The sequence below is a fragment of the Anabrus simplex genome, chromosome 8, assembly GCF_040414725.1.
Source record: "Anabrus simplex isolate iqAnaSimp1 chromosome 8, ASM4041472v1, whole genome shotgun sequence".
Classification (NCBI taxonomy): domain Eukaryota; kingdom Metazoa; phylum Arthropoda; class Insecta; order Orthoptera; family Tettigoniidae; genus Anabrus; species Anabrus simplex.
Window position 1 is genome coordinate 206,117,848 of NC_090272.1, and position 14,137 is coordinate 206,131,984.

General features: G+C 40.5%; 1 protein-coding gene across 2 annotated transcripts in view; it reads left to right on the forward strand.

Annotated features, from left to right (window-relative positions):
• The window catches only part of LOC136878982 (rab5 GDP/GTP exchange factor), a 150,177-nt gene that overhangs the window by 68,899 nt on the left and 67,141 nt on the right, over positions 1–14,137 (forward strand). For both annotated transcript variants that reach the window (XM_067152643.2, XM_067152642.2), the window contains exons 4-5: positions 12,704–12,958; positions 13,157–13,286. In XM_067152643.2, coding sequence (XP_067008744.2) covers positions 12,704–12,958; positions 13,157–13,286 — 385 coding nt within the window. The remainder of the gene's footprint in view (positions 1–12,703; positions 12,959–13,156; positions 13,287–14,137) is intronic.

Below are 14,137 nucleotides of genomic sequence, written 5' to 3' on the forward strand. Positions count from 1 at the left end.
AGAGATCCAGTTGGCCGTGGTCACATGTATGTTCTAAGCGAGTTGCCGCTAGGAGCGCCAGCAGGTAAAATATCGCCATACGCACGAGGTCTATACAAAGAATCCTTGGATGGCAAGTGATATTTTCTCTTAAGTGATTCCATGAAGACTTCGTTCTTCCGTCACGTAACCTCGAAGGGAAAAAAAGCCGTACTATCTTATGACTAATGCCGGGCTGAGTGGCTCAGACGGTTGAGACGCTGGCCTTCTGACCCCAAACTTGGCAGGTTCGATCCTGGCTCAGTCCGGTGGTATTTGAAGGTGCTCAAATACGACAGCCTCGTGTCGGTAGATTTACTGGCACGTAAAATAACTCCGTGGGACTAAATTCCGGCACCTCGGCGTCTCCGAAAACCGTAAAAGTAGTTAGTGGGACGTAAAACAAATTACATTATATTTATTATTACTTATGACCAATGACGCCTGCCTGCTGGTATGCTACAGTCAAGAGATTAACACACACAAACAAAGTAATTTCATAGATGGAGAGGCAAAGTGAACCGAATCATGTTCTCGTTCTGCACCTCGCGGATATAAAAACAATACGTGGGAAAGGAACACTTTGCAGTAACTTTCCAAACAGCAGTTACGTACTTTTTTAAGGCAATCGACAAATAGACCTATAGTAAATTGAGTGATTACTTTGTAACTCGTGTACTGTATTTTACGTTCCACTTTCGTAAAGTGTGTAGCTGCTAACTTTTCCTATTTTTCATTTATATACTTTGTGTTGTAATTTACATGTATTATTATTGTTATTTTTTTTAATCCTTCCACTCCGTCCGTCATCTGTCACTGTACAGGCCACCTTCAACGTACCCTGATTTAAGCTATAACATGGGAGCGAAATATATACACCAACAACCTTGCTATATCGGCCTTTTGCTGTAATTGATGTATGCAAATTTGTTCACACATTTACACGGGTAGTTTAATTATTTACCAACACTTGTAAGGGTTTAAACTCCGACATTTTGAGGCCAAAGCCAAAACCCATCAGATCACCGCATCAGAAGAATGTTTCACCATACGCTAGTGGATGAGAAGGATATTAATGTTATTTGAAGCATTATGCCAGTCGCATGCCAAGTATAATATATCCCCAGACAGGGATCCGAAGGACCGCAGGCGAGGTGTGAAGGGCCAGGGAAGGAGCCCATTGGCGAAAATGGAAAGTTGCTTTCAGGTGAACCTTTCACAACTAGTCCGTTCACCTAATATAATTTTTTGGTGACTGATTTCTATTATCACGGCCAGTCGTATGAGCGCGAAAGAAAGAGAATTGGAGCTGTCTCATCATTGTGTGTAATGTCTTACGTTATAGTCTCTTTGATAAGATGGCGTCCAGAATTGTTGTCTGTCGCTCGTGTCAGTCGCTAATTAACCACACAATTCGCATTTATCTAGCCGTAATTCACACACTCCCGGTGGGCAAGCGTACGTGTAACTACAATATTTCTTCACGTAACAATCCCAACAATCTCCCATACAAGTTTGTTTACTTAGAGAATTCCGCTGCAGTGCCAGACACTCGATTTGGTGGGCAGCATTTTTGCAGGAATAGACATTTCACGAAGATCTCTCGAATTGGGGGGAAGGACTTGGAATGTTACTCGTCACTTCCGTAAATAATAAGTAGTTTTCTATCAAATTGTTTTAACATTTCATACAGAACCTTGTAATATTTTTGTTAGGCTGCTAGGCCTATTTAGTTTCACTCTTATTCTGTACTTTGTATCGAAAATATCTTGTCATTTTTTTCTCTGTAAAGCTGGGTTCAAATTTCTCAAGCAACTAAAATCAGGCGCTTGAATTTGAGCAGTAGCAAAATGAGGAGCATGATTGAATTTTCCTTTTAAGATGGCAACTAGATCTATTTTTATGTGGAAATTTAAACATTTGCAGCCTTTTCTGGACCTGGCGTACTCCTGGAAGTGAGTGCATAGTATAAGGACATATGTGGTAACTTATACCAGTATGTAGTATTCTACACCCCGTGAAATATTGTCTTGCTCAGCCTTGAACGGAGTTGGTTGGCAGCTAAGTAGAAAAATTGGAACTGACTAACAGTGGTAAGGCTTGAGGGGAAACATATCTAGCTCATGGCAGAGCGATCAGACGTGAGAAACTACGCAGTTCGGAGATTCATAGCTCGAATTATGTCGTCGACTTTAGCTATTTTAAGTGAGTTCAATTTTCCCCCGACTTATTTTTTCTACACATTAAAAATGTTCTGCTTATCCCAAGTTCTGAGAATTTTGGATAACTAGTTGAGTTGGATGAATACAAGAGTTGGCCAGTAGAGTTTCTGTCTTCATATCTCACATTTATGATCGTCCGGCTCCATGACTGAGTGGTCAGCGTCTTGGCGTTCGGTCCTCGGAGCCCCGGGTTCCATTTCTGGCCTGATTTTTGTCTTAAGCGGTTAATTCTTTTGGTTCGAAGAATTTGTCCCCAACATTCCTGCAACTAACACGCAGTTTCCCGACATACGACAGATGCTGCCCACCCTCGTCGGAGGGTCTGCTTTACGAGGGCTGCACCAGGCTAGCAGTAGCGACACGAAATTATTACTTGCGTTTATGAACGTAAGAGAGGCAACTAATGTCCCTGGCATTGTTTGCACCTACTTTTGACTTGCTACTCTCTTTCCTATCCTATCTCCTGTGTTCAGTAGTTCTATTCTCTTCCGACCCCGACGGTAGTGAATTTGTGAGTCGTAGGAAATCTTCCCTTTTTCGACCTTTCGTAGTCCTTTCTTTTCTTGACTAGTGTTTTCTCTTTTTTTTTTTTCTTATGTTGATGTTAAGGAATGACTGATAATCTCGTTTGCGATTAATGCTTCTAAGAAGTAAACATGTTTGTGAAAAAACTTTGAAATATTCCTCCATGTTTTTAATGTGCAGAGTACCTCCGCTGGTGTGTTGTATATAAAACTCTATCATTCTGAAAAAAACAATATGCTTAGTGGTAGAAACCGAACTTAGTAAACTCATCAAAGAGTGCGGATTGCATTAAATAAGACGTTTTGCTGGGCTGAGTGGCTCAGACGGTAGGGCTCTGGCCAATTGAGCCCAGATTGGTGGGTTTGAATGTGCTCGAATACGTTCGGCTCGTGTTGGCTGATAGATTTACCGGGACATAACAAAACTTCTGCGGAACAAAATTCTGGTATCTCGATGTCTGTGGAAACCTTAAAAGTATTTAGTGTGACGTAAAACCAGTAACGTTAGGCCTAATTATTTATTAAGACAAACATTAAAGAACTCGGGTCTTATTCCCGCATTTTACGCTTGTGGGTAGGGACAGTAGAAGACACGTCTGGCATTCCCAGCTTATCGTAAGAGGCGACTGAAGGACGGACCAGGGGTTGTGATCGTGGGAGCCTGGGTTGGCGACCACGCTTCTTCAAGCTGAGTCTGGCATTGTTTTCACGTGTATCAGGCTCCTCGCGTGTCATCATTCGTATCTGCCCTCTCTGAGTCTTCCCTTGTGGGTGGCAGCGGTAGAATAACATCCACGGTATACCCTGCCTGTCGAAAGAGGCGACTAAAAGGGGCCCCTGGGGTTCTTAACTTGGGGAGCGTGGGTTAGCGACCACGGGGCCCTGATCTGAGTCCTGAGTCCTCCTCCATTTTTCCCTCTAGTGTTAGTTAGTGCCTAGTTGTACCTTCTCTTAAAACAATAATCACCACCACCACCACCACCACCACCACCACTCCCAGTCAACTTTTTACATTAAACGTGCATGTTTTCAAACACTTTTTCTTTGACCATTGTTCCCTCACACAACCACAAGGAGAGACATGGTGGTGGTAGTGGTGATCATTGTTTTAAGAGGAAGTAGAACTGGACAACCATCCTCTATTAACACTACTCGAGGGGGGGGGGGGGGGGAAGAAAAGGAAAGGAAATTTTTCAAGCCTTCGATAAATGAAGGAATCGGCATAAGAAAAGGAAGGACCATGATGGACAAACAACCGAGACGTCACAAACCATAATGCTGTCGGGTTCGGAAGAGAACAAAAGTTGTCGGGCTGAGTGGCCCAGGCGGTTGAGATTGAGGCGCTGGCCTTCTGACCCCAACTTGGCAGGTTCGATCCTGGCTCAGTCCGGTAGATTTACTGTCACGAAAAAGAACTGCGGGATTAAATTCCGGCACTTCGTCTCCGAAAACCTTACACGTAGTTAGTGAGCCGTAAAGCCAATAACATTAGGCCTATCATTAGATCAAGAGTTGACCAAGGGTCGTCAAATAGGAAAGATGGAAGTGAGGAGTCTGACCCTGTGTGTGTGGTGGTAGAATACATCCCCGAAATCCCCTGTCTGTCGTAAGAGGCGACTAAAAGGATGACCAAGGACTCGGAACATTCGAGCGTAGGTTGGCGACCATGGGTTGCCTAGCTGAGTCTGGCATGGCTTCCGCTTACTTGCAGGCTCCTCATTGTCGTTTTTCCTGTCCAACCTTTCCTCAACACTTGTTCTCTCCCGACCCAGACGGTATTCGATTTGCGAAGCTTAGGTTATCTTCCATTCTTATGCTCTTCACGGTGCCTTCCTTATCTTATGGAGATGATTTCATTCTTCGAAGGGTTGGACCTTTTTCCGTTTCCTTAATGATTAATGTTAAAATAGGATGGTTCTCGAGTTATACTTCTTCATAAAAGAATAATAATTGCCTTCGGCGGTATTAGGTTCGGGAGGCGTAGGGAATCTTTCATTTTCACGCTTTTCACGGTCCTTCTGTTTCTTTTGCTGTTGCCTTCATTCTTTGAAGACTCGGGCCTTTTCTTTTTCCCACCTGATTATTGTTAAGAGAGGATCAGTACCCTCTTATATACTTATTGTAAAACAATCCCCACCATCATCACCACCCAATTGGAAGTAGTGGCATCTTTGCTGTCTCTTGGTCAACACTTGCTATCTCCGGACCCCGACGGCATTAGCTTTGCGTGTCTCTCATTTTCACGCCCTTCTTTAGAATTCCTTTTCTAGGGAAGTTACGGGCCGCGTAGTCACCATCCTACCGGTCCAAGTTTAGAGCCGCCAGGGGAACAATTTTCATGATATGGCTGTACAGTACCGAGCACGTGGCCGCGTGGTTTGGGTCACGTAGCTATCAGCTTGCATTAGGGAGATAGTGGCTTCGAACCCCACCCTAAGGTGGGTTTTCCGTGATTTCCCCGTTTTCACACCAGGCAAATGGTGGGGCTGTACCTTAATTGAGGACACGGCCGCTTCCTTCCCACTCCTAGCCCTTTTCTATCCCATCGTTGCCATAAGACCTATCTGTGTCGGTGTGTCGTAAATCAAATTGTATTGTTGTACAGTCTGAAATAAACATGTCCACAAGGTGTATATTATGTCGCCGAGTGAGTGAGCTACACGGTGCGGTTTGTGAAGCTCAAAACTTCAATTTGGGAGATAGTGGTTTTGAACCCCGCCATCGGCAGTCCTGAAGATGGTCTTCCGCAGTTACCCATTTACATACGAGACAAATGCCGGGAGTAAAACTTTAATTATATCCACGATGTTACGTTTTCAATGTAGTCCTTGCTGAAAGAATGGCATGTGTTAGGCTAGGCGCGCATGGACGATTTTGTAGTCGGTCGATCCATCAGTTGGACAGTAATGACTGTAGAGTTATATTAGAGAGCGCACCGAGAAAGTGGCTTCATGGTTTGAGTCACGTAGCTATCAGTTTGCATTCTGGAGATAGTGGGTTAGAACCCCACTGTCGGCAGCTCTGAAGGTGGTTTTCCGTAGTTTCCCGTTTTCACAAATGCTGGGGCTGTACCTTAATTAAGGCCACAGTCGCGTCCTTCGCACTCCTAGCCCTTTCCTATCCCATCGTCGCCAAAAGACATAGATGTGTCGGTGCGACGTAAAGCAAATTGAAAACAAAAAATGAGAGAGCGCGCACGAATGATCGTAAAGTCGGTCGACTTGATAATTTGTCTGAACACTGATTTCCGATCGCGATAGGTCGAGTGCTGTGAAGTGAGCATCGCGCGTTTTGTAGACGCAGTATAGACTTATTTTCACTTTGCTTTCCTGAACGTAGTTATAAGACCTTCACTTGAAAGCATTTATGAACGTCGTTCTCATTTTGATATAAGAAGTTCCCACTTCCAGCAGTTAATCACAGTTGTTAATGGATATTCTGTATAGTTATAAATGTTGAGTGTATGATCTTAAGTCTCCATATGTTTTATAGATTATTGTACTTTCAGTAATCGAGTACTTATCACAGGATGTGCCCAATATTTTCTTTATTTCTTTTGACGAAATCTCAGTAATGGAGCAGCAGCACAATGCTACTTCAGTGGCCATTCTTGCTTTGCATCTGATCGGGCGATTCACTGCGACTCATACGCGATTAAACGGATCGGGCGAGAGTAAAGTCGGTTCATTTGCACGGAAATCAATGCTCGGCCTACTAGTGAATCGTCCGTGTGCGCCTTTCCTTAGTACGACGTTAAACCGCTAGCAAAGTGGTATGCCGTCTTCGTTCGCTGTCACGATGGAGCCATTGAAATCCTTTATGTCGGTGAGTTCATCCAGTTGTGGTGGTGGTATTAGTTGCATAAAATGAATTGCGTTGCAAAGCGCATATTGTCGATAGTGTACTTCTTAAAGGTACAATCAAAGGTTTCATCTTTACAATACTAAAAAAATTATGCTTAATTAGGGTGACATTAACAAGTGTCGGGACATGTTTCGTCCTTCTTTTTGGACGTCATCAGCCGAAAATACTTGTAAGATGAGGAAAATACGTCAAGCTAAAATACATGATACAATTCGAAGAATGTTCTTAAAATGCTGGAGCTCAGTTGCTTTATTGTTCTGTTCAAATGAAGATAAAATTGGTGAACACACGTAATAGTTCCGTTAAAGGTTCGATGATCGAATTGTTCTTATATTCAGTCAGCTGTAACACATGCATCGAGCATCACCTCTGTGGGATAGACGAGGACGTATATTCAACTACGGCACAACCTTTGTCCTTGTGTGCACTTACAGTCAAATATTCTGCCTACCTCATAATCTCTTAACTAAAAATTATTAACAATACATCACACCAATATAAGAACAACTCGATCATCAGAGCAGACTATGGCTAGAGAGCTAAGTTTGAGCCATGAATCTGTTAGTACAAGAATCTGTCAGTGGTGGTAGTTAGTATAGTGGGTTTTAGTATTATCATTGTATTGTTGTTGTTATTACTCCTTAATGTAATTAATTATTAAATTGCATTTAATGGGTCAGGGTCCAATAGATGGAATATTTCTTCCTCAGCTGCTGGTATTCCATAGCTGTAGGATTAGAACTTTCATTTAGTAATGCGGGCTCTCTCCGCAGTTACTGGTTATCTATGACTGGGAATTTCAGTTTCCTTTTCATGCATTCATTCATTCATCCGTTCAGAATGGAATATTCTCTCTGTTCAATCTGCAAGCCTCTGTGAATTTACTAAATGTCGCCACAGTCCTCTGTTTGCAACTAGTGCTGTGGCCTCATTTAGTTCTATACCTCTTATCTCTAAATCATTAGAAACTGAGTCTAACCATCGCCATCTTGGTCTCCCTCTACTTCTCTTATCCTCCGTAACAGAGTCAATTGTTCTTCTAGGTAAACTATCCTCCTCCATTCACCTCACACGACCCCACCACTGAAGCCGGTTTATGTATACAGCTTCATCCATCGAGTTCATTCCTAACTTAGCCTTTATCTCCTCATTCCAAGTACCCTCTTGCCATTTTTCCCACCAGTTTGTGCCAGCAATCATTCGACTACTTTCTTGTCTGTTACTTCTACCTTATGAATAAGATATCCTGAGTCCACCCAGCTTTCGCTCCCGTAAAGCAAAGTACGTCTGAAAACAGACCGATGTAAAGATAGTTTTGTCCGGGAGCTGACTTCCTTCTTACAGAATGCTGTTGATCGCAATTGCGAGCTCACTGCATTAGCTTTACTGCACCTTGATTCAATCTACTGACATCAATTTAGTCTTCAAAAGGCTAATTTTCATATCATACTCATTGCACCTATTTTTAAGTTCCAAAATATTAGACTGCAGGCTTTCGGCACAATCTGCCATTAAGGCCAATTCATCAGCATAGGCCAGGCTGCTTACTACATTTCCATCTAACTGAATCCCTCCCTGCTACTTTATTACCTTTCAGCAGATGATCCATGTAAACTATGAACAACAAAGATGAAAGATTACAGCCTTGTCTAACCCCTGTAAGTACCCTGAGCTAAGAACTCACTCTACCATCAATTCTCACTGCAGCCCAATTGTCAACATAAATGCCTCTGATTAATTTTAATAATCTACTCTTAATCCCATAATTTCGCAGTATGGCGAACATCTTTTCCCCCGGTACCCTGCCATATGCTTTCTCTAGATCTACGAAACATAAATATAACTTTCTATTCCTCTCGTAGCATTTCTTAATTACCTGGCGCATACTAAAAATGTGATCCTGACAGCCCCTCTGTGGTCTAAAATCACACTGGTTTTCATCGAACTTCCTCTCAAACACTGATCGCAACCTTCCTTCCAAGATGCCATTGAAAATTTTGCCGGGTATACTAATCAATGAGATACCTGGATAGCTGTTGCAATTCTTCCTGTTCCCTCGCTTATAGATAGGTGCAATATTACTCCTTTTGTCCAATCTGAAGGTACCTTACCAACACTCCATGCTAATCTTATTACTCTGATTCCATTGCTTCCCTGCCTTCCCACTATACTTCACCATTTCAGATCTAATTCCGTCTATTCCTGCTGTTTTATGACAGTGGAGTTTATTTACCATCCTTTCCACTTCCTCAAGCATAATTTCACCATCATTTTCCTCCTCTCCATGAGCTCCGTTGTTTGCGACACCGCCATTGTGAAGATTTTCAAAATATTCTCTCCACCTGTCCAGTGATTTCACTAATCAGAAAAAAAAAAAAAATGGAAGAGATCTGACACTTCGAAAAGTGAAGGTATCAGTAAAAAGAAGGAAGGACCATGAAGGGTGTGAAAATGAAAGACTTACAATTGAAATAAAAAATCTTGTAAGTTCCGCCTTGTTCAATACAAATACACTGTTGTTAGATGGTTTTTACAACATATATTTTATTGCAGAACTAGTTTCGGCGCTCATTTAGGCACCATCATCAGCTGCATAATAAGTCAAGAAAAACTTGGAGATACAACAATATAAAACAACATATTAATACAATTAACTCCTTAATATCTATCTAATGTTAGGTTTAGAAACTCTAATTTACAACAAAATAACCCTTGTGAGTCAAAAATGTAAAATTTCATTTCTGAGTGATGAATTGCCTTCAGTATTCTGTGATGTCTATTATTCTATACACTTGTAAAAATCGAGTTCAAATACAATCTTAAAATTTAAAATTAGAGTTGAATCAAGTCCTATAAGAGCCTCCGTGGTTCAGGCAGCAGCGCGCCGGCCTCTCACCGCTGGGTTCCGTGGTTCAAATCCCGGTCGCTCCATGTGAGATTTGTGCTGGACAAAGCGGAGGCGGGACAGGTTTTTCTCCAGGTACTCCTGTTTTCCCCTGTCATATTTCATTCCAGCAACACTCTCCAATATCATTTCATTTCATCTGTCATTCATTAATCATCGCCCCAGAGGAGTGCGACAGGCCTCTGCAGCCGGCACAATTCCAATCCTCGCCGCTAGATAGGGGCTTCATTCATTCCATTCCTGACCTGGTTGAATGACTGGAAACAGGCTGTGGATTTTTCAGTCAAGTCTTATAATGTTAAAATGTTCATTTCACAGATGCAGAACAAGATTTGACCAAGGGGAGGAAGTAGGAAAGATGAAATCGAGGACACATACAGAAGCAAGTGGGAGCAATGCCAAGATCACCTAGCGGAACTGTTGTCACCAACCCACGTTCCCAAGTTGAGAGTCCTCGGTCTCTCTTTTAGTTGTCTCTTGTGGCAGGCAGGGAATACTGTGGATGTTATTCTGCCACCCACCCACAGGGTTTATGGGATTGAGAATGGAACCGGAATAAAGATGTGATGGTGATGGTTTTACGACATATCCATTCTCGTATTTGAATAAATATTTTGAATTATCCTGAAAATAACAAAAACTCAAAAGTGACGGTTACATTTTGCTTGGAAGCAATCATTTTGAAAGTCTGACTAGTCTCGCCTGGTGATGATAGCCACATAATATCTTTATGTTAGAAAACACAAAATTGAGTCGTGTATTTTTCCTTGCGAACTTTGGTATCATTCTATCCCCATGTGAAAAAAATTTCAGTGATTCCCTGAAGACTTGTGCTCTGTGAAGTAATTGTAATTTTACTGATTACTTTTTGAAAAAGTAGTTATAATTGAGTACTTTTTTTCTCAGGTAACTGTAATTGAGCTCAATTACTTCTATTTTATAATTTTTCCATCACTGTAAATGATGATGATTTGTGAACTTCGAAATTTCACGACCACAGTAACTGAAGTTTTCCACAGTAGATCATGTAATGTACATTACGTATATGTCATAGAGATATTGTAGTACAGATCTGAAATGGCATTACATGTCTGGCAGTTGAACCTACAAGCTCTTCCTTCCTGAACAATTAAGCTTCTGTGAGACATCATTTGGTTCTGTTGGCTAAGGTACTTGGCATGAAGATTTTTCATTTTCCTTCAGTCATTCACCACTGATCTGCATTTAGGGCAGCTGCCTAGATGGCAGATTTCCCTATTAGTTGTTAACCTATTATTTTCTTAAATAATTTCAAAGAAGTTGGAAATTTATATCAAACACTTCCCTTGGTAAATTATTCAAATCCGTAACTCCTTCTCCTATAAATGATTATTTGCCCCAATTTGTCCTCTTGAAGTCCAAGTTTATCTTCATATTATGATCTTTCCTACTTTTAAAATTACCACTCAAACTTATTCGGCACTAATGCCATTCCTTGTCATCTCTTCACTGACAGCTTATTTGAGCAGGTCGTCTCCTTTCTCTTGAGTCTGCCCAGTCCAAACTTTGCAACATTTTCATAACGCTACTCTTTTGTCGGAAATTATCCAGAACAAATCAAGCTGTTTTTCTTTGGATTTTTTCCAGTTTTCGATTCAAGTAATCCTGGTGAGGGTCCCATACACTGGAACCATACTCTAATTGTTGTCTTACCAGAGAATTAAATGCCCTCTCCTTTACATCATTGTTACAATCCCCAAATACCGTACCGTACAAAGAGATCTGTAACCTTTATTAAAATCATGTTTATGTGATTACCCCAATTAAGATCTAATGCTAACAGCTATAATATCATGGGCCTGCTGAATGACATTTCAGTGAACTTCGAATTTTAATGTCCATATTTACTTCTATGGACTTTTTTAGCATTTTGACTGTTTAGTGTAAATTATGTATATGCCAAAGAGATACTTAGTGTGGAGCTAAAATGGTGCAGCACAACCTGGAATCAAACTATGAACCTCTTCCATATTCTGTTCTGCCCCACAAAAGCAGCCAATTATTAGATAAAGGTAAGCTCTTGCAAGCAGTTGATTTCAGAAGAAAGCTAATTATGAAAATGAAAATCTATTAGATGAGATATATTGTTCAGGGTTATTCAGAGGTAATATTCTGAGATATTTTCTTAAATTGTAATGCTTGAATTAAGGTAGTTTTTCCTATAGGATGGACGTGCATCTTCTGTTTCACAGAACCCCTCTGTGGATTGGGTATAGAATACATCTGTGGTATCCTCTCCCTGTCATAAGAGGCAACTAAAAGAGGGACTTCCCAGACCTTTCAGCTTAGGAGCATGGGTTGGCTACCACATGTCCCCTGAGATTGACTGACTTGTGCCTGCTTTCTCACTTTTATCATTCCTATCCAGCTCCGTTGATCAACTCTTGTTCTCTTCAGACTCTGATTGTGTTAGGTTTGGGAGGCCTAAGGTCTCCTTCATTTTCACTCTTCCATTGTCAGATTAGTGGTAAGACAGAATGGTTGCCTGGTTTTACTTCGCCTTAAAGCAATCATCATCATCATCATCATCATCATCATCATCTCCACCTATCATTTTTTATTGTATCACTGAGAAGATGCAGTTAGATGTTAACTGTGAATTTTAATATATTTTTGGGACTGGTATACTCAAACCATTTTACCATTTGTCAGCATATGGCAAAATACCTTCAATATGTCTACCTCCAATTGTATATGCTGGGATTTGAACTTGGAATTTATACACTCCAGACTTACTTAGTTTTGTGTATACTCTGTATATACAGTATGGTATATACTGTGGGTAATTTGATTACCAAGAGGTATTCTTATTGTTATACTGAAGTCTTTCAGTTATGTTATTTAAGCAAAAGTTCTGATTTATTTATGGTGCATATTTATGATTTATAAAAATCCTTATTCTTTTCATGGCAGAAGAAATCTATCTTAAGGTATTTTTGTCTTGGTATTAACTCGCCACTTTTGGTATTAAATTATATTGAATGTGTATTTCACGTTTTGTACAGACTTGTCCATCCTTCAAGTGTTGTGGAGGTTTATTTGTAATCAGAACAAGTAGGTTTATTCCATTTTATTCTCTAGCTTAGTTATATCATATTTCTTTTGCTGAATCTTTAATTTCGTGCTTACAGATGTTGTCCGGCCTGAACCAACACCAGAGGTAGTAAAAAGAAACCCTGAAGTAGAAAAACTGAGACAAGATTATCAAGAAGTCTTCGCTGAGCTAGGCCACAAAGTGGACGCTGATGTTCACAAGCATGTACAACTCTTTTGCAAAACTATTGCAGACTATGCAGATTCTGATACAGTTGGTGATTTGTCTGAGCGTGTGCAGAACTTATACCAAGTATTTGCAAAACGCATGGATGCTAGTGGAACCTACTTAGGCACGCATTTTTATAACTATTCTGCTTTCCACATAAACCAGAATACAGTAGTATATGCATATACTAGTGCTAAAAATATTATAAGTACATGATTTGTGAAAATGTTTTTTATTAAAGTATGGAGAAAAATATTGATAATGAATTAAATAAATAATGGTATCATTATTTTGCTAACAAATGTATGTATTTTGTTAACAGATGTGAGTCCTGAGAAAAAGGAAATGTTGCTGGACTATCTAGAGAAATATATAATGACTTGTCTCTACAGGACTCTGTTTTGTCCTGCTGCAACAAGTGATGAAGAGAAGGATTTGGCCATTCAGAATAGGTGTGTGTTATTGGAAGAAATATATATATATATATTTTTTTTTTTTTAATTTTTTTTTTGAGTATTTGAACATAATTTAAGTCTGGTTTTGTTAGGATTACTGCTAGGGATAAATGAACTCCTTCCATTATGATTTTTTTAAACAATTTTTTGGTAACGGTATATACTGTATCACTAATCTCTCTGTCCTCGCAAGTTACTTTATGAAGCAACTGTGTGTGAAAAGAAATTAATATTTATTGTGGCAATACCACTGATTTATATGCCCTATAATTAAATACCTGCACTGAGCGAGTGCCTGCGTGGTTTGGGTCATGTAGCTGTCAACTTACATGCAGGAGATAGTGGGTGCGAAATTCACTGTTGGCAGCCCAGAAGATGGTTTTCCGTGGTTTCCCATTTTCACAACAGGCAAATGCTGGGGCTCTACCTTAACCCTCTCGAACTCAGCATGCTGATCTATCGGCACGAGAGGTTATAATACCATATAAATGGTCCGTTATTGGACATTATTCATTTTCCAGCTAATTCATTTTTGGTTGCCAGTGTTTTGCCCCAGTGTGCTAAGTTGGGCTCATCAGTTGGTAAATAGCACACCCACCAAGATGCATGGCTAGTGCATACCGTGGAGGCCACTGCGTAGGCTACTTGGAGCCACCGGCAGTGCCAGTGCACTATGAGAGACTTAGTCTCATTACCAAAAATTGATGCCTGCCTGGCCATCATATGATATACATGTTGATTCCCATAGGGAACCTGAAATATTTGTCCCAAATGAGTAAATTTATAATACCAGTATAAATGGTCCGTTATGGGACATTATAAATTTTCCAGCTAACTCATTCCTGGTT